Source organism: Scyliorhinus canicula, chromosome 18 (genome assembly GCF_902713615.1).
Source record: "Scyliorhinus canicula chromosome 18, sScyCan1.1, whole genome shotgun sequence".
NCBI classification, from domain to species: Eukaryota; Metazoa; Chordata; class Chondrichthyes; order Carcharhiniformes; family Scyliorhinidae; genus Scyliorhinus; species Scyliorhinus canicula.
In genome coordinates this window covers 2,503,473-2,527,929 of record NC_052163.1, presented here as the reverse complement: position 1 = coordinate 2,527,929, position 24,457 = coordinate 2,503,473, and the positions used below count along the sequence as shown (strand labels likewise).

Here is a 24,457-nt window from a genome sequence, read left to right as displayed (position 1 = left end):
TCGGGACTTGTGGGAGGAAACCGGGGCACCCGGAGGAAACCTACGCAGACACGGGGAGAACGTGCTGACTCCGCACAGACAGCGACCCAAGCCGCGAATCGAACCTGTGACCCTGGTGCTGTAAAGCAACAGTGCAAACTACTGTGCTACCGTGCCGCTTTAAAAATAATGGCTGCTCATTTTAAGACAGAGATGAGGGCCATTTTTTTTCTCTGAGGGTCGTGAGTCTTGGATATCTCTCCCTCAAAAGACAATGGGAGCAAAGTCTTGGAATACTTTTAAACAGAGGGAGATTAGATTCTTGACAATCCAAGGGATGGAAGGTTGTAATCCGCTCACCATGATTTTAATGAATGGTGGAGCCGGCTCGGATGGGCCGAGTGCCTACTCCTCAATTCATATGTTCTAAATTCCTCAACTGCTGGAAACTGTCTGATTCTGCTATCTCCTGTGTCTCATCCTTTTAGAATTTTAAGCATCATATTGGCCATAATTGGCAGATTTGCAGCATTTATGCTTTCCCCGCTTTGTTCAGTTGTTTCATGCGAAGTACATGAGATGCTGTGCATTGTTGCATGAAGCCTGATTGCTGTAAGGTTAAATGCAACTTGTTAGCATTCTGAAGCTTTTCTGCAATGGCGTTCGTGCCATGGAGCAGGCGTTAGACAGGAACGGAGTCAGTTGATATTGATTATTAGCAAATATAAACAGGATGAAATGGCATGTCCAAGGAGTTCTGAACAGATCAATTAACTGAATAGGGAAAATCCATTATTGGGGGAATACCATTCTTATTAAATCAGCATTTTGAAAGCTACTATAGAATGCAACGGAGATATTCCAGAATTTGTCCCCTTAATTGGATGCTGCTTAATTCCTATTATGTTTGATTTTTCTGACAACTGAATCGCTTTCAGTGCTGTTGTTTAAAGTGCTAAATTCGAACTACTGGAACAATTCTTATATTGTTTGGAGCAAAAAATGAATTGACGGAGTAGACAACATTGGCATTGTTCATTCTGTCCTTGGACAAAGCAGCACATGACTGTCAGTCAGTCATTGATGAAAGTAACCAGCATTGAAATAATTTTCAATTTTCACTGTTCGTCCATGTCCCTCAATGTTCTAAAAGATTATGCATCCTAACAAAAGCTGCAAAGGTGTGTCAAAAAAAATCTTTCCCCTTAGGAATATGAAAACGTGTGAGCGGCACAGTAGCACACTGGTTAGTACTGTTGTTTCACAGCACCAGGGTCCCGGGTTCGATTCCCGGCTTGGGTCACTGTCTGTGCGGAGTCTGCATGCTCTCCCCGTGTCTGCGTGGGTTTCCTCCGGCTGCTCCGGTTTCTTCCCACAAGTACCAAAAGACGTACTTGTTAGGTGAATTGGACATTCTGAATTCTATCTCCGTGTTCCCGAACAGGCGCCGAAGTGTGGCAACTGCGGGATTTTCACAGTAACTTCATTGCAGTGCTGATGTAAGCCTATTTGTGACAATAAATTAGTATTATTAATGCGTTTGAAATTTATCTTCCTTGTTTTTATAATTATTTGAAAAAAAGCGACAGGGCAGATAGTGTGGGGAGATGATGAAAAATATCCTATCTGATTATTTTTAGTTCAGTAATAAATGTTGCCATGGTGCTGTGATTTTCCATGACCTTTGAGAAAATGGCTCAGCCCTTTTCTCTCATCTGTGACCTGAAGAGCTGCTCATGAAACTCTTGTCTCTGTTAAGAACAAAATTCACCTGTGTCTATAGAATGCAGATGGCTTGGTAAACCCCACTTTCCAACCAAGGCCAAGGAATTTATGTGATGAGGTGCATTCATAAAGAATAAAACATCAGCAGCAGACTGGCTCAATTGATCCTGAGTTTGTGTTTGTTTTTTTGGATTCAAGTGTAGGCTAAATGTAGCTGACAAACCAGTGCATAACTTCTGGTCAAAATATGAAATGCATACTGACATGAATAGTTTCATTTTAAGATACTGTATTAGCCTTTGTTTTTCTTGAACTAAACACAATGAACACTGAATAGAATTATTTGCAGGAACCACCAAGATCCCATACAAGTAATGTTTTGCTTTTGAGCAACTGATGCCCTATGTTCGAATCAACTAATTGATAAACTGTAAGATATATTAAAAGTGAATTAAGTTTATTTTGTGGAATGGTAATAATTTTAAACGATTTGCCTTTCACACTTCTATGTGTTGGGTTTCTCATAGTGAAATGGTTAATTGTCTCTGGAAGTGCTGACTGGCTGCAGCATGAAGCTCCAGGCACTGGTAGAATTCCAGCAGATTTTGAATATCAAGGGTAGCCTTTCTGCAGCTCATCAGTTCTGATCACTGATACCTAGAGGTGCCTTCCTCGCGAGGTCATTAATTAATTCTGTCTCATTGCACATTAAAAATAGGGGGTATTCCATTTGCGATACATAGAACATAGAACAGTTCAGCACAATACAGGCCATTCAGCCGACGATGTGCCGACCATTTATCCTAATCTAAGATCAACCTAACCTACACCCCTGCAATTTACTGCTGTCCATGTGCCTGTCCTAGAGTCGCTTAAATGTCCCTAATGACTCTGACTCCACCACCTCTGCTGGCAGTGCATTCCACACACCCACCACTCTCTGTGTAAAGAACCTACCTCTGACATCTCCCCGATACATTCCTCCAATCACCTTAAAACTATTTCCCCATGTGACAGCCATTTCCACCCTGGGGAAAAGTATCTGGCTATCCACTCTATCCATGCCTCGCATCACCTTGTACACCTCTATCAAGTCACCTCTCTTCCTTCTTTGCTCCAGTGAAGAAAGCCCTAGCTCCCTCAACCTTTCTTCATAAGACATGCGCTCCAGTCCAGGCAGCATCCTTGTAAATCTCCTCTATACCCTTTCCAAAGCATTCACATCCTTCCTATAATGAGGCGACCTGAACTGGACACAATATTCCAAGTGTGGTCTAACTAGAGTTTTATAAAGCTGCAGCAAAACCTCGCGGCTCTTAAACTCAATCCCCCTGTTAATGAAAGCCAACACATCATAGGCCTTCTTAACAGCTCTATCAACCTGGTTGGCAACTTTGAGGGATCTAAGTACATGGACCCCAAGATCCCTCTGTTCCTCCACACTTCCAAGAATCCTGCCTTTAACCCTGTATTCAGCATTCAAATTTGACCTTCCAAAATGAATCACTTCACATTTATCTAGGTTGAACTCCATCTGCCACTTCTGAGTCCAGCTCTGCATCCTGTCAATGTCCTGTTGTAACCTGCAACAACCCTCAACACTATCTACAACTCCACTAACCTTCGTGTCATCGGCAAACTTACTAACCCACCCTTCCACTTCCTCATCCAAGTTATTTATAAAAACCACAAAGAGCAGAGGTCCCAAAACAGATCCTTGCGGGACACCACTGGTCACTGACCTCCAGGCGGAATACTTTCCATCCACTACCACTCGCTGTCTTCTTTCAGCCAGTCAATTCTCTATCCAGACAGCTAAATTTCCCTGTATCCCATGACCCTAACTTTCTGAATGAGCCTACCATGGGGAACCTTATCAAATGCCTTACTAAAATTCATATACACCACATCCACTGCCTGACCTTCATCAATGTGTCTCGTCACATCCTCAAAGAATTCAAAGAGGCTTGTGAGACATGACCTGCCCCTCACAAAGCCATGCTGACTATCTTTAATCAAACAATGTTTTTCTAAATAATCATAAATCCTATCTCTCAGAATCCTTTCCAATATTTTGCTCACCACAGACGTAAGATTGATTGGTCTGTAATTACCAGGGATTTCCCTATTCCCTTTCTTGAACGTGGGAACAACATTCGCCACCCTCCAATCATCCAGTACTACTTCAGTGGAGAGTGAGGACACAAAGATCATCACCAACGGCGCAGCAATCTCCTCCCTCGCTTCCCGTAGTAACCTTGGGAATATCCTGTCAGGCCCGGGGATTTATCTATCCTGATGCTTTTCAAATTTTCCAGCACATCCTCCTTAATATCAACCTGTTCGAGTCTATTAACCTGGTTCACACTGTTCTCATGAGCAACAAGGTCCCTCTCTCTAGTGAATACTGAAGCAAAGTATTCATTTAGGGCCTCCCCCATCTCCTCAGACTCTAGGCACAAGTTCCCTCCACTATCCCTGGTCGGCCCTACTCTCACTCTGATCATCCTCTTCTTTCTCACGTAAGTGTAGAACTCCTTGGGGTTTTCCCTAATCCTTCCTGCCAGGGCTTTTTCATGCCCCCTTACAGCTCTCCTCAGTCCATTTTTGAGTTCCTTCCTGGCTACCTTGTAACCCTCTAGAGCCGATTCAGTTCCTTGCTTCCTCAACCTTACGTAAGCTTCTTTCTTCCTCTTGGCTAAAAGCTCCACTTCTCTTGTCATCCAAGGCTCCTTCACCTTACCATTCCTTCCTCATCTCAGTGGGACAAAACTATTCAGCACTCGCAGCAAGTGCTCCTTAAACAATCCCCACATTACTGATGTGCATTTCACCAAGAACAACTGTTCCCACTTTATGCTCCTCAGCTCCTGTCTGATAGCAGTATAATTTCCTCATCCCCAATTAAATACCTTCCCATACTGTGTGTTCCTATCCCTCTCCATGACTATGGTAAAGGTCAAGGAGTTGTGGTCACTGTCACCGAAATGTTGTCCCACCGAGACATCTGACACCTGGCCTGGTTCGTTGTCGAGCACCAAATCCAATATGGCCTCCAGATGAGGAGAATTTGTTTTTCTGAGGGTCATGAGTCTTTGGCACTCTCTTCCCCAGAGGGTAGTGGAGGCAGGACCATTGAATATCATTACAGCGGAAGTTTGACTCCCTTGGTAGTCAAGAATCTATCAGGGATAGGCAAAATGTGGAGTTGGGGCAATGTTCAATCATAAGATCAGCCATGATCTTATTGAATTGCAGAACCAGCTCAAGGGATCGAATGGCCTATCCCTCCTAATTTATATGCTTTGTGTCACCAGTGCTATTTCCTTGACTTTTAATATTTTTAATAGTTGGATGCATCAGTGATAGCTGACGTTTGCAATAGACAAATATTAAAATTGTATGCAAGTAGCTCTATTTTGATATATTTTATTTATCTGTGTAAATAATGAAGTGTCTCTTATCCAAAAGCCAAGTAATTAGAGAAACACCTGTCAAGAAGGTCTGTGTAACAGGAGGGAAAGGGTGACTTTCCGTACCTCCGTTCGTACATGGGGAAAACGTCATTTGACCCAGCAGGCATTCAGTGATTCGTGGAACCCCTCACGTAGTCAGCTTGGCGAATGAATACATTTTCAGAAAAAGATGTTGTGGCTCAGTTAACTCTGCTCTATTTATAGCGAGGAGCGAGCTGATGAATGCTTCTTGGCCTTTTGGCGAAGATCAAGCCCAAGATTAGGTGCAATGCCTTTTCTTGTCAGCTTGGATCTTGTATGTTTGTCTCGGGGAGACCACAAATTGGATTCAAGTTGAACTTATTTTGGAGCAAGCAGTGAGATGGGCGAAGGGCTTGCCATGTCCACTCTGTGCATTGTCTTTGCAACTTTGAGAACGGAATAATTTAAAAAGAAGATGAATGCTGCTGTAGGTTGTAACTGAAATATTCTCCTTTGGCCAGCTTTTTCAAGTTTGCTAATATGTAGAACAAGCAAGATAACTTAGTGCTGATCTGTATTGAGTTCTGTTGCCACTTTACTGCTATAATTTGTCTTCATTGTTGTTCCACGACCGGTGTGATTTTCACACGCAGGTTAATAATGATTTAGCGCAGAACAGATGCTATCACAAGAATCTCCCACCTTTCGTAGTTTATTGCTTGTAAATGTATTTGAGGTGCATCCCTCTTGGATATATTCAATTTTCCATTTAAACTATCCTAAACTAATGGGAGCTTTGTCTCTGTCCTTGTCTGCTGCTTATTGTTAGCTGCTTTTTTGTTGTGTTTAATGGGCTTACAGTCGAGGGCTAGCTTTTAAAAAAGGCTCTGCTCAGGAAGCCAATCTTAATGAATCTGTCAAGGTTACTGTGGAGTTATTCTGGCTGGCTGGCTGTGTAAAATCAGTGTATTGAGAGCCAGTGACCCGAGCATCCCAGTAGATTTGGCATAAAAACAGTTTGTCAAAAGGAAAATTGATATTGCTTCTCTTAGTAGTGCCAGCTGATCCGTACTCTACTTAGCTTTACCAAACATGCTACATGCAGCCGACTGACTATCTATTTTTTTTGATGAGAATCTAGTGTGAAGAGCTGCATCATCAAGCATGGTAGTTGGGGAAAAATGGCATTCCCGAGCCATGTTTCAGTATTCAGTGAACATTTCTCTCATCACAGTCAGTCAGCCTGTCAACATAAGGACATTAAATACACTGTGTGGTGTAATGGAAGTGGTTTTCAGGAATTTCGTCCATCTGTTTGCAGCTGTATTTTGGTTATGCTTTACACAGCTATCAGCTTTATTGGTCACTTAACTGGATAATACCGTGTAATGGTAGCAGGTGGTTTATTTGCTATTTAATTCTTATTAATTCTTATTAGTTGAGCTAAGTCAATACAATCTGAATTTACATTTGGATAACCAATTGAAAGCTGATGATAAACTGAACTAATTGCCAGGTCTTGTAATTTCAGGTCTTGTACTTGATATCAATAGTAACATTCTGAAATTTATCAATTATATTGACTTGCCTTTAGTTTGCAATACTCTACATCTGTTATGTTTATTTTGCTAATAGCTTTACTTTAGTCATTTTTTCTCAGTTGTTGAATTGAGCACAGAAAGCGACCATTCGACCCATTGTTTTTGCACCAACTCTGCCATGTGTCTGCCAATTCACAGATTACCCTGAAGTCTACTATTATCCTCTTCACTTTCTAACATTGTGCCATTTGCTAACTTTGAAATTGTGGAGACGACAACGGCAGCGAAATCCGTCCGGGAGAAGCAAGTGACAACACCAACAACAGACCCATTCGAGTACTGCCCTCTGTAATTGTTTCTCTGGCACCCAAATGCATATCTACCCCCCCCCAGTCTCCATGCCCCCCCCCCATAGACAGATGCCTACTTATGTGCTGTAAATAATTTTACCAATTGTACACAGTTGCTGCTGTTGTGCTGGTGCATAATACCTTACTAGTTACTTTATTTTATTTTTTATTTATTTTTTTATTATTACTTTTTTTCTTTTCTGTTTTTTGTGATATGTTTGTGTTTGCCCTTCTCTTCTATCTATCTATCTATCTAGATACCGTATATACTCGCGTATCCTTCGATCTCGCGTATCATGCGACCCCTAAATTTACGGCCCAAAAACATGCTTTTATAGTATACCTCGTGTATCATGCGAGTCACTTTTTTGACATGACAGCTGACACTCGGGTAAGCTTTCCGCCTAAAACTGCCGAATGAGAAACAGCTGTTTTGCTGTTTCTAATCACGGAACTAAACCCGATAATAAATAGTCACGGTACCTAACAGGCGACACAATCAACCCTTAGCAAAAATGGAGAAAAGATCAGTGAAGAAATATACAGCCAAATTGAAACTGCAAGTTGTTGCCGAAGCGGAACAAAGCAACAATGTTAAAGCTGGAAACCTGTTTGGTGTCGGAGAAAGCTGTGTCCGAAACTGGAGAAAGCAAAAAGAACAATTGATGGCAAGTCCTTCCTATAAATGTGCAAATCGCGGGTCGAAATGTCATTGGCCGCAGTTAGAAGATGAAGTCTCAAAGTGGGTGTCCGAAAATCGGGCAAATGGTTACATAATAACACGATCTAAAATAAGACTTTATGCTTTACGAGAAGCTAGAAACATGGGCATTCGTGAGTTTACTGCAAGTCCCGGATGGTGTACGCGGTTCATGAAAAGACATGACTTTGTGTTAAGAAGAAAAACAAAAATTGCAGAGACTCCCAAAAGAATTAGAAGAAAAAGTGTTAAGTTTTCATAGATTTGTTATCAAACATCGCAAAGCTAACAGCTATAATTTATCGTGCATTTGAAACATGGATGAGACACCCGTGAATTTTGATATGCCATCAAACTCAACCGTTAATAAAGTCGGCGAAAAAAGTATCTTTATCAAAACTACAGGGCATGAAAAGACACATTTTACGGTTGTACTAATGTGTATGGCAGATGGGACGAAACTTCCTCCAATGGTCATCTTCAAACGGAAATTAATGCCCAAGTTAAAATTTCCACGTGGTATCATTGTCCATGTCCATGAAAAAGGTTGGATGAACGATAATGGCTGCATGATTTGGCTGAAGAGAGTTTGGGAATCAAGAGCAGGTGGTTTGCTACGCCAAAAAAGTTTATTTGTTTGGGATATGTTTAGGTCACATCGAGTGGATGCCGTTGTGAAAGCTGTTCGCGAAGCGAACACCGATATAGCGATCGTTCCAGCTGGCTTGACTAGCGTCGTTCAGCCACTTGACGTATCCATCAATAAGCCATTTAAAGACAATCTAAGGAAGAAATGGAATGACTGGATGATGGAAGGAGAGAAATCATTTACGAAGGGAGGGAATGTGAAGGCTCCGGATTTGGCTCTATTGTGTTTGTGGGTAAAAGAGGCATGGGCTGGGATAGATGGCGATTTGATCGTTGAAGCATTTAAAAAATGTGGAATAGCAAATGCTTTGGATGGAAGTGAAGATGATGCTTTATTCGAAGATGTAGGAGAAGAGGATGAAAATATTGAAGACCTGGAAGATGATCAGTATGACGACTGCCTCGATGAAGAAGAATTCCAAGCTTTATTTGACGATGACAATGAAAGCGAATTCGAAGGATTTTAGTTCACCTGCATTAGTTTGTTTTAATGATGTTTTTACATTTTAATAAATGTTAAATAACCAATGTTTTCCTGTTTCATATATCATTATGTTCAAAAATAAATACCTGTATAACAGTTTCATTAACTACTGGATGCTATGTGACTTATCTTGGCCAGCATTTCACACCCGCGATTTTTGTACCTCGCGTATCATGCGACCCCCGAAATTTAGGCTTCAAATTAGGTGCTCAAAAGTCGCATGTTATGCGAGTATATACGGTATATATATATATATATCAATCATATTCTGTGTACATAACGGCAAATTTTGTTCAAAAACCCAATAAAAAACATTTATAAAAAAAACTTTGAAATTGTGCCCTCCATGTCCGGGTCACTATTGCATTATCAAAAAGACCAGTGTTGAATACGTCAGAAAAGGCACTGGTCTGAATGCCAACTCCTGGAGGACACCAAAATATATATATATATCTCCCGTCTGATAAACCACCATTCAACAACGCTCTGATTTCTGTCTCTCGACCAATTTCATATCCACACTGCCACTTTAATTCCTCATGATAATGAGTTCTGGCCTGTTTAAGCTTGTGCATGCAGTCTCTCTCCAAGTGGTCATGATGGTCCATAAAGTTATTGTATTGTCCTCATCTGATGCATCCAGTCTGCTTGTGTTCGTGGCTGTGACTTTACCTATTTGGGATCCCTGCATAGCCCTGGATTCTAAGTTCACCTTTTTTTTAGGCATGACTCTTGGTATGTGATGACACTTGTGTCGGAGCCTGGAATATTAATGATTCTTGGATGATGAAGGGCCTGCATAGATCTGGATATTAGTGACCTTATAATTAGGTTTCATGGATATCCCAAGAGGTCACTTTAAATAGAGATTATTACTAACATTGTCAGGCTGCCTGAGATGTTAATGCAAGAGGCTGAATTCTGTTTTGTTTGGAAGAAAGTGTCATTACCATAACACTTGACAATTTTGTTGGAATTCGGAAGATTACTTATTACAGCACACAGCAACTGTGTGTGTGTGTGTCTGTCTGTGAGTGCCTGTGTGCACGCGCAAGTGTGTGTGTCTGTGCGCGCGCGTGTCTGTGTGTGTCTGTGAGTGTCTGTGTGCATGTGTGTGTGTGTAGAAAGCCAAGTGAGAAGCACGCCACCTGGCACTTCAAATAAATAGTTAGGAATCCATGTTCTAAAGCTACTGTATAACTGCAATAGAAGCATGATTGTGGTAAGGTTAGAAAACCATTTGAACTTGTATATCTAAAGCTACAGCACCTTTAACATGAGTGAAGGCTTAGTCACTGAAAGCATAAATGGAAAGGAAGAAAAAAGTGATGCAAAATGGAAGAATGATAGGCACAAGATCAAGCACATTGAGACATTAATGACCGAGCCATTGAGGGACTTGCAAATAAGGAAAACTATTTTGAATTTGGGATTTTGGAGCAGAATTTGTATTTGTTGGAAAGACCAGAAATTGTCAATTTTATAATGGTATCTGCCCCCATATTGAGTGTATGACTTGCTTCCACGCTGAAGAATTGAGGCATAAACTGAGCAATGCTCATGTGTCCATTGGGAAGCTCGTCAGGGAACCTTGCTGAGAAACCCCCTACATGTCTTTTGTCTAATTCTAATTTAATTTACAGAGAATGTATTCCAGGCAGAGCATGCTCTTGGTTTTGATCAGGGCATCTTCATTAAAAAGGATTTGTCAAGAAGAAATGAACAGACACATTGATTTTCTAACGGCCATGAACCCCAGCCCCATGGATCCACTTTAATACAGGACAAAGTGGTGCATGGGTGCCGTTATGACGCATTACTGTTGTAAAATATTTCAGTGGCAGTCATTAATTAATTGCAGGTGCTGCCAGAAATTTGTGCAGCTTCATCCACCAAAAACGAAGCTAAAAATTGCTACGAGGACCCTGTTAACCAGCTGTGTTCTTTGTCGGAACCAATGGAACAGCACCTTATCCTCTTCTCCACCAATACTATTCTCCTCTCCATCACTACCACACCCTGCGCTGACACTAGCTGTTGCAATATGTATTGGGCTTCTGTAAATTAACTTAGACCAATGTTAATAAGCACAAAAGAGACTTTTGTCAACAGCGGAATACTTGTATTATCTTCTCTTTTGGGTATATGTGTGGCTGATGTTAACATGTGCCTTAATCATTCCCACTGTGTTTGAACCCTCGGGAAATTCATGCGCCTAATTGCTGGGGCCTTGCTGTACCAGAACAGATATGGTGTGCAATCCTTCTACATAATAGATTATCGACACAACTAATCTAGATTTGTATTCTTGGTTTGGGGCTCTAACATGGAGTAAGATCAGGTCTGCTTGTTCAATCCGTGCCCGCATTTCACACTACAAGACTATAGTTTTCTTAAAATAAAGTAGTAAGAGTTCGAGGTTAACTAACAAGTGCATATTTCTCATGCCATGAGCTGTGTGTGCTTTAAAGAAGGTGGAACCAACGTTTATTTCTACTATATTTGTATTTTCTATATTCAAACTTGAATGTCAATGCATATAGAAAAGAAAATCTTTTGAGAAGTTGAAAAATACTGTTTGACGTAATAGTGTTTGGATAAAGGGAAATGATTTGATAAGTCCTTGGAAAGTGCTTTAATTTGTCGTTTGTGGCTAGACCCTTTCTCCTTCTCATTGCCCTAGACCAAGGTTATTGACATTCTGCACTGGAATGGTATTTGAAGGGAACCTGTCAAGTGACCATGATGGTGCTTGAGATAAAAGCAAATTACTGCGGATGCTGGAATCTGAAACGAAAGAGAAAATGCTGGAAAATCTCAGCAAGCCTGGCAGCATCTGTAGGGAGAGAAAAGAGCTAGCTTTGACAAAGAGTCATCGGACTCGAAACATTAGATCTTTTCTCTCCCTACAGATGATGCCAGACTTGCTGAGATTTTCCAGCATTTTCTCTTTGGTGCTTGAGATGTCAGTCTTGATCACAGCTGATCAACTCCACTTTGCCCCCTCCCCATACCCTTGATTTACAGAGGGACCAGAAATATGTCTATCTGGATATATTCAATAACGGCACCACCTCGGGTAGAAAATTCCAAAGGTTCACAACCTCCTGAGTGAAGACATTTCAACTAATCTCAGTCCTAATTAATCGGCCCCTTGTCCTGGCACCGTGCCCAGTGTTCTACATTCCCCAGCCAGGGAAAACAACCTCTTAGCGTCAAGCTAGTCAATTCCCGTTACAATCATGTAGGTTTCAATGCGATCGTCTCTTGTTCTTCTGAACAATGGCGAATATAGGCCCAAATTACTCTGCCTTTCATCATAAGCCAACTCTCTCTCTTAGGAAGCAATCTAGTGAACCTTTGCTGCACTTCCTCCAAAGCAGGTATCTCCTTCCTTAAATATGGAGACTGAAAACGGAACACAGTGCTCCAGGTGTGGTCTCACAAAAGTGTTCAATTATAGCGAGACTTCCTTTATTCTTCTACCCTACCCCCTTTGTTTGCCTTCCTAATTGCATGCTAACTTTTTGTGCTCATTGTGTAAGTACCCCGAAGCTCCTCTGAACATCAACATTTAAAATTTCATTCTTAAAAAAAATATTCTGCTTTTCTATTCTCACGACCAAGGTGATTAACCTCCTAAACGTCACCTGACACATTGTGGCCCACTCACTTATCCTGTCTTTCTTTCTTTCTTTCTTTACAGTCTCTGTGTCCTCGCAGTTTGCATTCCCACCTAGCTCTGTACTGTCAGCAAACGTTACCATCCGCCTCTAAGTCATTAATGTAGATTGTAAATGGCTAAGACCCAACACTGATCCTTACAGCACTCCATTAGCCACAACCTGCTAACTTAAAAATGTTCAATCTTCCCTATTCACGGTAGCACAGTGGTTAGCATTGCTGCTTCGCAGCGCCAGGGACCCGGCTCCGGTTTCCTCCCACAAGTCCCGAAAGACGTTCTGTTAGGTGAATTGGACATTCTGAATTCTCCCTCCGTGTACCCGAACAGGTGCCAGAGTGTGGCGACTAGGGGCTCTTCACAGTAACTTCATTGCAGTGTTAATGTAAGCCTACTTATGACACTAATAGATTATTATTATTCTTTGCTTCCTATTTGTTAACCAATCCCCTGACCATGCTAATACATTTCCTTCAGTTCCAGGAACCCATGCCGTGCATGTTCACCGTTGGTGTGGCACGTTATTAAACACCTGTTGGAAATCCAAGGGCAGAATTTTATGTTTGGTCTGCCCACCCTCGCTCAAATTGTGTCCATTAAATCGTCTAGAATTGCCTCAATTTTGAGGCAGGCTGCCTGGAGCAGTTCAGGGCAGAGGGAAGTCCAGCAGCTCACCCTTCCCAAGACCTCCTGTTCATATCAAGGCTCCTCCAGATGCCATTTCTGCTTCTTACAGGTGCTCCCACTCCCCTTGGTCTCCATATCGGGACCCCAAGCCCCTCTCTCACATGTGCTTTGCCTCCTCTCAGTGCCATGAGACACCCACCCTGCACTTATCAGTCCTGGATTACGGGACTTAGAGCCTGGAGCTGCCATGACTACAGAGTGTTTGGACAATCAAATGGTGGGCAGCTCTGAGGTGGGACGGCTGCCCACCGGAGGGGTAGAAGTCTTGCCTCCAGACAATTGATGCATTCAACTCTTTGGGTTATCAGGGTGGGAAACCTTGCCACCTGGGAAAACCCTAAACCAACTTTACAAAACCTCTTGGTTCCCCTTTATCTACCTTGCTCGTTATATCCTTAAAAACACTAAAACTGGAAAACAGTACTTCCATTTGTAAAACCTGACAGAGCACACGTACCAAAATCATGTTGGCTTTGTTTGAGTATGAAATTAATTTTCTAAATATCTTGTCAAAACTTCCTCAATTAAAGAATCCAGCTTCTTATGAATGACTGGAGCCAGGCTAACACACCTGTAATTCCCTCTTTCCCCCTCTCCCTCCTTTCTTGTTTGGGCAGCTTTATGTTTGGGGCAGATTGTAATGTCACTGGACTAGTAATCTAGTAACGGGGCCATGGTTTCAAATCCCACCTCTGCACCTGATGGAATTTAAATTCAATAAATATAGCTGACATTTAAGGCCAGCTTCAGTAATAGTTACCATGAAATTATCACTGATTGTTGTAAAAACCTATCTCGTTCACCAATGTCCTTTCGGGATGGAGGTTATCCATCCTTACCTCGACTGTGACTCCAGATCCACAATAATGTGCTTACCACTTGACTATTCTCTGTCCAGCAAATCTCTTAGTTCAAGGGTGGTTGGGGATGAGCAATACATTGCCAGTGACACCCTCTTGCCATGGAAAAGTAAATAAAAAAAAACTTCCAATCTGCTGGGACTGTTCTAGAATTGAGGGAATTTTGGGCAATCGTAATCATCCCATCCACCATCTCTGCACTTTTCCTTTTGGAATCCTTGGGTGGAGGCCATCAGGTCGTGGGGATGGTTGGATTTTAGTCTCTTGGGTTTCTTAGTATTGTTTCTCTGCTGATATTATTTACCGTACCATCTTCACCCTTATTACCCCCATGGCCACTCTCTCTTTCTAGTAAGTAACTTGTGTCAACTACTGTGATGACAGACACAAAATTGCTCAATGTTTCTGCTATTTCCTCACCCCACATGATAGTCTTGTGTCTGCTTCTAATGGACCAACATTTACTTTACTCATTTTTACATCCGTTGAAAAGCTCAGACAACCTGTTCTTATATTTCTGGTTAGTTTACACACATTCTATTTTTTTTCTAAACCACTCCTAATCCTTTGGCTTGCTATCACTTTTTCCCCCAGCAAACCTTTTGATCTAATGCGATTATATTCCTTAAAAACCATAGATGAATCTTTCTTGCTGAGTTTTGTTTTTTAATGGAATGTAATTTTGTTGAAAGTTTTGTATCATTTCTTTAAATGTTTCCCATTATTAATTTATTGCTGTACCTGTTAGTCTATTTACCCAATCAACCGTAACCAGGTTTCCCTTGTGCCTTCGTAAATGGCTTTGTTTAAGTTTAAAATTCTTGCTTTAGATTGGAGTTTGTCGTTTTCAAACTTAATATGGAAATCAGTTGTACTCTCACTTTTCCCCCCCAGCAAATCTTTTACTATCAGGTTACTAATTAAACCCTGCATCTTTGCACAATGCTATATCTACAATAGCTTTATTTCTAGTTGGTTCTACAAAACTCTTTAATTTATCTTCTAATTTGATTAATACATCTTGGATTAGTTTTCATATAGACTAGATTAAAGTCCCCAACAATTATTTCATTGTCTTTGTTCCATATTCCAATAATTTCTTGCTTCATCATAGAATCCCTACAATGCAGAAGGAGGCCTTTTGGCTCACTGACCCCCCGAATGAGCACTCCACACATGTTCTCCCCCCTGCCTACCATCCCCTATCCCCATAACCCCATAACCTAACCTGCACATCCCTGGCCACCTAAGGGACAATTTAGCTTGGCCAATCCACCTGACCTGCACATCTTTGGACTGTGGGAGGAAACCAGAGCACCCGGAGGAATCCCACGCACACACGGGGAGAACGTGCAAACTCCACACAGACAGTGATCCAAAGCTGGAATTAAACCCGGATCCCTGGTGTTGTGAGGCAGCAGTGCTAACCGCAGTGCAACTGCGCTGCCCTGTTCTGTCTAACGCTGCAACAACTATTAAGGAACCAATAAACTACTCCCACTAGTGTTTTCTGACCTCTGCTATTTCTAATCTCCAAACTTGATTCTACTTCCTGCACTCTTGAACCAAGTTCCTTTCTCATTGCTCTCCTTTGTATTTATGTGTGCTCAAGTTTATGAAAAACCACATATGTAGTGGGTGCAATGAGATTAGGAAAAATTGTGCTGCAGCTGTAATGTAAGTAATAGAAAATGTGCGGCAATTGTTGTCACTAATGGCAAAATAACCATAGAATGGTCAGGTATGATATAAAGCTTAGATCATGATCCAAAATCGCTTCCAACTAATCTTGAGCAGCTATGTCTTTACCATTTTTCTTAGTTTAGCAACAATGCAAAGCTGAACTTGACCCATATTTGTTCCTTTCTAAACAGGCGAGAGCCACCACGTTCCTTGGGTCTCTTTCAATTGCCAGGAGGAGATGTTGTTCTTCCACCAGATGGACAGGGGGAAGGAGCAGAGACACCTGGTACGGAAACCTGGAGGTTCAATAACCTTAGCCAACCACGGTCCAATGCAAGCCTAAAAGTAAGGTGCAAATTTGATCAAATGTTTATAGCATGAATCAGATTTGAACGATATTATTCATGGACTGCAAAGAGATGTAGACAGGCTAGGTGAGTGGGCAGCAAGATGGCAGGGGTTAGGTGAGTGGGCAGCAAGATGGCAGGTGGAGTATAATAAAGGAAAGTATGAAAGTAATCACTGTGATCATAAAAAAGAAGAATCTGTTTTAAAAGTTGAGAACTTTGAGTATTGATGTTCAAAGAGACTTGGGTGTGCTTGTACAAGGAATGCAGAACGTTAGCATGCAGGTACAGGAAGCAATTAGGAAGGCAAAGCCATATTGGCCTTTATAGCAAGGGGATTTTAGGAAAAGAGTAAAGAAGTCTTGCTAGAGTGGTACAGGATTTTGGTGAGACTGCATCTGGAGTACTCTGTGCAAATTTGGTCTTCCCATTTAAGGAAGGATTTTTTGCATTCCAGATGATACAACAGAGGTTCAGCAAATTGGCCCTGGAATGAGGGGATTGCCCGTAATAAGAGGCTGAGTAAATTGGGCTAATAGTCTCTAATAGTTTAGAAGAATGAGAGGTGATCTCATTGAAACCTACAAAATTCTGAAGGGGCTTTGCTAGGGTTGGCGCTGAGAGAATAGTTGGAAAAACCACAGGGGCGCAATCTGAGAAGAAGAGAATGATCATTTAGGACTGAGATTCTGAGAATTTCTTCTATCTTTGGAATTCTCTACCCCAAATGGTTGTGGGTGCTACATCATTGAATACATTTAAGGTTGGGATAGACTGATTTTTGGTGTCCCTGGGAATTGTGGGATGTGAGGAGCAGGTGGGAAAATGGAGTTGAGCCCATGATCAGCCATGGTGGTATTGAATGGTAGAGCAGGCTCAGTGAGCTGTGTGGTCGACCCCTGCTCCTGTTTCCTGTGTTCTTATGTCTTGTGTGATGCCATGGCTAATGGAAAATGCCAAGCTGCTCAAACCCCAGAAGGAAAACTTGAAACAACTGCAGACATGTTTGTTTTTGCAATTTGTATAGTATGCAGAGCGGTTCTGAAATCTGGAACTTGTGTCCCCGACTACTTGTGAGGATTGGATAGCACAGTAAATACTTATTAAGAATTTTATTTTAAAGAATCTTATAAGCAAGAGTCGGCCATTGGGTCCCTTGAGCTTTCTCCTCCAATCAATACGGTCACGAAGGGTCGAATTGCAGCCTCAATTCCATATTGCATGTACCCACGATACCCGTTGACTCTTTTGTTGGTCAAGAACCTATTTATCTATCTAGGAGAGGCGGGTACAATTTTGTCTTTTAAAACATTTAGACAGTTATATGGGAAAAGGAATGATTAGGAAGGCAAATGGAATGTTATTGTTCACTGCAAGAGGAATGGAATATGAATGTAGGGATGTTTTGCTACAGCTGTACAGAGGGATATGGGCCAAAGGCAGGCAATTGGGACTAGCATCGTGGTAAAAACTGGGCGGCATACACAAGTTGGGCCGAAGGGCCTGTTTTCATGCTCTAAGCCTCTATGACTCTAGCTCTGCCTTAAAAATATTCAATGATCCTGCCTCCATCACTCTCTGGGGAAGAGAATTCCAAAGAGTGACTACCCTATGAGAGAAAAAAAAATCTTACTCCCTCCCCTTAAAAAAGGAGAGCAAAACTGTACATAGTACACCGTGTGGTCTCACCAACCACCCTGTACAATTGTTGCAAAACATCCCTACATTTATATTCCATTGCTCTTGCAGTAAACAGTAACATTCCATTTGCCTTCCTAATCGCTCTTTCCCCCCACGCGCGCACACACACACACACACACATAATTCCCTTGCTTTAAATCAGTGACATCTCTAACTTTCTCAGTTCTCTGATGATGGATCATTGTCCTGAAATGTTACTTCTGATTCTTTCTCCACAGTTGCTGCTAGACCTGCTGTGTGTTTACATCATTTTCTGTTTCTGTAGCTCATTAACTTAATTGCATAATGACCCTTTCAGTCTCTCTTTTTTGTTTTCCTGCTATTCGTTTTCACAATATAACCATTGGCTGTATTTATTTGCATATTTAAATATCTTGCATTTGCAATAGCTGCAGTGCAAACTGCCGCTATACTTGACACTTTGTGGCATACCCAGCTTTAGAAGCTTTTTTTGTATTTCCAGCAAAAGTCTGGTATCCTTACAGATGCTTATGTGTTTTCTCTTCCTTCTGTTCTGCCACTTTTCCCCATCTTTAGGAAGATTTACGAGGATGCTACCAGGGCTTGATGGTCTGAGTTATGAGGAGAGGCTGGATAGGCTGGGACATTTTTCCCTGGAGCGTAGAAGGCTTAGGGGTGATCTTTTAGAGATCTATAAAATAATGAGGGGATAGATAGGTAAATAGTCAGTATCTTTTCCCAAACCTGGAGCAGTCTAGAACTAGAGGGCATAGGTTTAAGGTGAGAGGGGAGAGATACAAAAGAGACCAGAGGGGAAACTCTTTTCTCGCAGAGGGTGGTGAGCATCTGGAACGACCTGCCAGAGGCTGTGGTAGAGGTGGGTACAATTTTTCATTTAAAAACAGTTAGCCAGTTACATGGGCAGGGTGGGTATAGAGGGATATGGGCCAAATGCGGGCAAGTGGGACTAGCTTAGTGATAGAAACTGGGCGGCAAGGACAAGCTGGGCCGAAGGGCCAGTTTCCATGCTGTAAACATCCATGACTATCTGCCAAATTGACCACATTCTTTTGAAAAGTCACGGGGGGATGGAGAGGGTGATGATAGGGACGGATAAAGGGAGAAAGTCAGCTTAGTACATTGCTATTGAATATGGCTGTTGTTACCAACCCAGTCCACATAAGTATGGGGATGTACGAAGGACGCCTTTGTTTTGAGCTGGAACGTTTTGACCAAAATGTTCATAATTTCTTCTGGAGCTTTCCATTCACCCAGATCTTTCGCTTTTGGGAAGAATGTTTAAATGATATAACCTGTAGCCATTTCATCTTGAAGCACCGAACATAGAGAAATTAATTAAAACAAGCATTTCTGAGTTTTACAAAGCATTGAGGGGGCGTTTCACTATCTAAATTGCTGTCTTATGGATGAAACTTGTTACTATATAATATATATATTCTATATGTGTGTATGTATACACCCATAAAATTGAGGCACTCTCTTGATTCTGCTGTAGAAGAACAGCTCACAAAATGTGCAGAAATCATTTGTGATCTGAATCAGATATTTTTTCACCTTCTGATTTCTTGAAGACTGCTAGCCCCTGCAATGAAGTCATGTGTCTGGTAAATTCATTCTCATGTTATTTCAACTTGAGAATTTGTAGGATTTCCGCAAGGAATTGATACCATCCCTCACATCAGCTGACAGTGCAGAATATGTGAATATAAGAATTCAGATGATGATCCTTGTTTTCACAAAAGGCAAGATGCTGGAAATCTGAAATAAAAACAGAAACTGCTGGAAGTGCTCAGCAAATTGGGCAGCATCTGTGGAGAGAGAAAGCGAGTTAATATTTTAAGTTCTAATGAAGGATCATCAACCTGATCTTCACAAAAACTGCCTGAGAGTTTCCAGCATTTTCTGTTTTTATTATCTCCCCTGGAAATTGAAAAGTGCTTTTCTACTCCCTCGATAATGGGATGTCTTTGGGTCTGTGGTGCAGGGCTTGCTACCTGCCTGTGAAGTGAAAGGTGGATTTGGGTGGCTAATTAATGTCAATGTCACTTTTCTAAAACATTCATTTATGCTGAAAAAATGCTGTGCATTGTACCTTTCTGGACTGCTCAAGTTTGAAATGCTCCGGACAGGAGTATTCAGCAGCTGAATACAGTCTATTATAACACTGAGAATAGCACACAGTCCTTCTTAAGAGGACAACTGATTTTCCCAGTGACAGAAATTAATTCTCCTGTACACCAATAGGGACTGCAATTGAAATTTTCACAGATTTAGAACTTCTGCACTTCAAAATGACTGACATTCAGAGCATTAATAATAATAATATTCTTTATTATTGTCTTATTAACACTGCATTACATTAACACTGCAATTAAGTTATTGTGAAAAGCCCTAGTTGCCACACTCGGGCGCCTGTTCGGGGACACTGAGGGAGAATTCAGAATGTCCAATTCACCTAACAGCACGTCTTTTGGGACTTGTGGGAGGAAACCGGAGCACCTGGAGGAAACCCACGCAGACATGAGGAGATCGTGCAGTCTCCACACAAACAGTGACCCAACGGGGAATCGAACCTGGGACCCGGCCACTTTGAAGCAACAGTGCTAACCACTGTGTTACCATGCCAGAGACCGGATTATCTTGTGATATCTTATTGTCCCTGTCCATTGACATAATGTTTCATAATCCAGACTGTAATTAGTCTGTGCTGAAAATACTATTCATCTATTGTGTGGAATTACAGATCACCAATCTCACTGTGAATAAATCAATTCAACTGTGCCAGCTGCTTTCCTTCCTGCTGTATTCCCTGCTTCATTGCTTAACATTGATTGCAGCACATAGCTCATTACATATACAGTGCCTGCCTCCTGGGGACTGTAGCTAGGGTGCACTGTAAACTCAGTCTGTGGGTAAAATATATTTGTTTCATTGATAAATAACATCAAGAACCAAAATTAGACCATCATCAAATATCTTATCATGAAAACATCTGGATTCTCAGCTGTCAATTTCAATTGGATATTGCTTCACCATTTTTTGCTGTGTATTTTCTATTTTTCGTTCTTCACTTCTCTTTTAACCAGCAGACCGGGTGAGCTGTTTTGCTTGGGCAATGTTGTTTTTTTCTCACTTTAGTGCTACTACTGTTTGAAAGGCTGTCACAAAGTGATCCCATTTACAGCCTATGTGATTGAGGGTTTAATCGGGGCTGTTTAGCACACTGGGCTAAATCGCTGGCTTTGAAAGCAGACCAAGCAGGCCAGCAGCACGGTTTGATTCCCGTAACAGCCTCCCCGAACAGGCGCCGGAATGTGGCGACTAGGGGCTTTCCACAGTAACTTCATTGAAGTCTACTCGTGACAATAAGCGATTTTCATCTCTTCCCAACCCCCACTCCACCACTTTGCTTTTTAAAAAACTGGTTGAGATAATCAGCACAATTTTCTTTTGTATTTCTTGTTAAACATTTTGAATTGTTTGATTGAATGTTTCCCACTATTTATTCACGGACACATATTTCTTCTTTGTACCCAATCCTCCTTAGCCAGATTTCCCCTCATACCTGTGTAATTGGCTTTAGGTTTAACATTCTTCTTTGTGATTGGAGTATGTAGTTTCCAAATTTAATGTAGAATTCATTGTATTATAATCACAATTTCACAGTGGATCTTTTACTGTCACATCACTTATTAACTCTGCCTCGTTAACTTTATCCCTAGCTGGATGTGCAGGATGTTGCTGCAGGAGATAGTCACAAAAGAATTCTATAAACTCATCTTTTAGGGCTAATTCAGCCCCTCACAACTGTTATGTTACCTTTGTTACAAGTCCAATCATTTCTTGTTTAATATTCTGCCCAAAAGTATAACTTCTGTTCGGGAGCCTAGAAATTACTCCCGCCAGTGCTTTCTGACCCTTAAATTTTGAACCTCCACCCATACTGAGTCTACTTCCTAATTTTCTGGGCCAAGATCCTTTCTCACTAATATATTTCTGTCAGCCTCTATTGTCATGACAAAAAATGATAGAATTCTGTCTCTGGCAAAGGCATATTGGATTTGGATTTTGGTATTGGATTTGCTGCCTGTTGTGTTGGGCACCTGATATTTAATTCTGTTGACTCCAATATAACTGAATAACTGTTGACTCCAATATAACTGAATATGAAACACTGCATGCATTTGGCGGCTGACCCAGTGCCACCCGTTTAATGCCATTGGCTGGGAGAAATGTTTACCATAATTAATCTTAATTTCAACATCGTGAGAATGGATGAAGAATGCCTGAAAATTGAATGCTGAAGGGAAATAGTTGGAAATAAGCAGATCACTTCTTGGTTGATCCTGTTGCTATAGTTGTTTGTATTTATTTCCTTTCAAAATGCTGCATCCTGCAGTCTGATCAGTGGGGGTTTGGTTGCTGCTGGTTACATCAGGAGAGCACAGTGATTAACTCGGCATTGCATCCAGTGGGAAATCCATCTGAAGGTCAAATCTTTCATGTCAGTGTGAAAATGGGAGATGCAACGTCCTGAATAGTAAATGGTATTGTGCAATTAAGTGAGCGATTAGTGTGCATGGGAGATTTTGATAGTGCAGGAATTGAGTGAACACCAGCCTAAATGTACTGACAAAATAAATGTTGGTGTAACACTGGTCACGATTGTATATTAGCCTCCACTTTAAGCAACAATTACAACCTTGCTGTGAATGCATAATGTGAAAGGGCTTGCATAGCAAAGCTGAGTGGAGGATGCTTGTGGGAGTAGTTTAATGTACATGCCAGAGTTTGATTTCTTGTTTACTTGCAGTGCATTACACTTGCAAAATATCCAAGTAGTTTTAGCCCAACAGCTTTCAATTGCAAGATTCATTACTGTATCTTGTTCTAGATTCAATAAATTAGGCATCTGCGTCTCGCTCCAACTGCTGATCTAAACCCCTTTTCTCTAATTTTGGCAAGGATTTTGGGATTACCATATATTCTCGAGGTTTGCCATATTCTGTCTTACTATACACCATCAAAGGTCTGCTCAAAATCCCAAAAGTTGTAACAGTGGATGTTATGTTTTATAAATTTATCCAAAACCCATCATCACAAGCAATTAATTTATTGTACTTTTCCCTGGTCTAAAACCAATTTGTATCCTTTTCTGATTGTAAGTCTACCCCTCTTGACTTTCCTCCATTCTCAGGTGCGTGATCTTCCCAGCTTTTGTTAAACAGCTTTTGCATCATTTTTACAGAGCAGTAGATCTGGAATGACTTTGTTGCCACAATGGGGAGATTGTTCTAAACTGATAGATGATGCATGGCGTTTTTCATCTGTCTTTTATCTAGTAAAATCCAACAGCAAATATCTTGTGTAGAGCTACCTGGAACTATAACCCTACTCTTTTGAATAGATAACTGAAAATATTTAAATGCGTTGACACTCTCTCATTATGGGTGCAGCATTTCCATAACATTATCATACCTCTATTTAAAACAAAATCATAAAAGTGTTCAAATTTGGCCTGTGAGCAGATAAAAACAGTGACTGTGTTCATATTGATACTTGGGATCACCAATAGTAATGAAGATGATGAATGACCCCTGCATTGTAAGGTAATGGGAGACATTAATCAGATGCTCAGTTTAGGAAATAACAGATGTTTGCAGTGATTACCATTGAGAGTAATTGCAAGGCAGGGTGTTATAACCCCATGGGGATGACCCAATTCATTTCCCCGTGAGCCTCGTGGAGTGTGTGCTTCCCCTACTGAGGGGCGGAGGCGCAACAGCGGCTTTGTTAATTCCACAGGATAAAACCTGGCCCAGTTAGGAGCTGGGGTTTCAGAATCGTCTCCGTTGGGACTGTTGCTTATGTATATTTTCCTAAACCAAGGGTTAAAAATAAATCATTGTTTTTTTAAAATAAATTTAGAGTACCCAATTCATTTTTTTCCAATTAAGGGGAAATTTAGCGTGGCCAATCCACCTACCCTGCACATCGTTGGGTTAGAACATAGAACATAGAAAAATACAGCACAGAATAGTCCCTTCAGCCCACGATGTTGTGCCGAACTTTTGTCCTAGATTACGAACAAATTAACTACACCCCATCATGGGGGAGAAACTTAGGCAAACATGGGGCGAATGTGCAAACTCCACACGAACAGTGATCCAGGATCTGAGGCAGCAGTGTGAACCACTGCACCACCGTGCTGCCCGAAAATAAATCATTGTTGACTCTCCTTTCTGGGTCCTCCTTGACTACCATACAGGGTTAACCCTAGCACTAACTCTTTGTGACCAGGATGCTCACATCCACACTTGGTTTCTGCCAACAATAGGCAAAGCTAAATTTTTTAATGCCTTGGGTTCTGGTTTTGCCATTGCTTTAACGAGTTGTTCTTCGTCCATGCCCCATTCCTGGCTCACGTATTGCATCAGTCCGTTCAGTTTGAGTACCTGTTCACAGGGCCTATTGTAACTTCAATGACAGTAATATATACTCCAGGTTTAACCAAATAATCTATTCTTTTGTGCTTCAATGGGTATCCTGAGGTTGTTAAAGGAACTGTTTTGTAACTTTAGCTTTCAGAATGTATTTGGGAATACTTCATTTTGTCTACCAGGCCTCAGTTTATCTATTGAAACCCTCATG

General features: G+C 41.3%; 1 protein-coding gene across 7 annotated transcripts in view; it reads left to right on the top strand.

Moving 5' to 3' along the window:
- The window catches only part of LOC119952974 (C-Jun-amino-terminal kinase-interacting protein 4-like), a 262,841-nt gene that overhangs the window by 147,634 nt on the left and 90,750 nt on the right, over positions 1 to 24,457 (top strand). For all 7 annotated transcript variants that reach the window (XM_038776641.1, XM_038776637.1, XM_038776640.1 and 4 more), the window contains one exon: positions 15,968 to 16,121. In XM_038776641.1, coding sequence (XP_038632569.1) covers positions 15,968 to 16,121 — 154 coding nt within the window. The remainder of the gene's footprint in view (positions 1 to 15,967; positions 16,122 to 24,457) is intronic.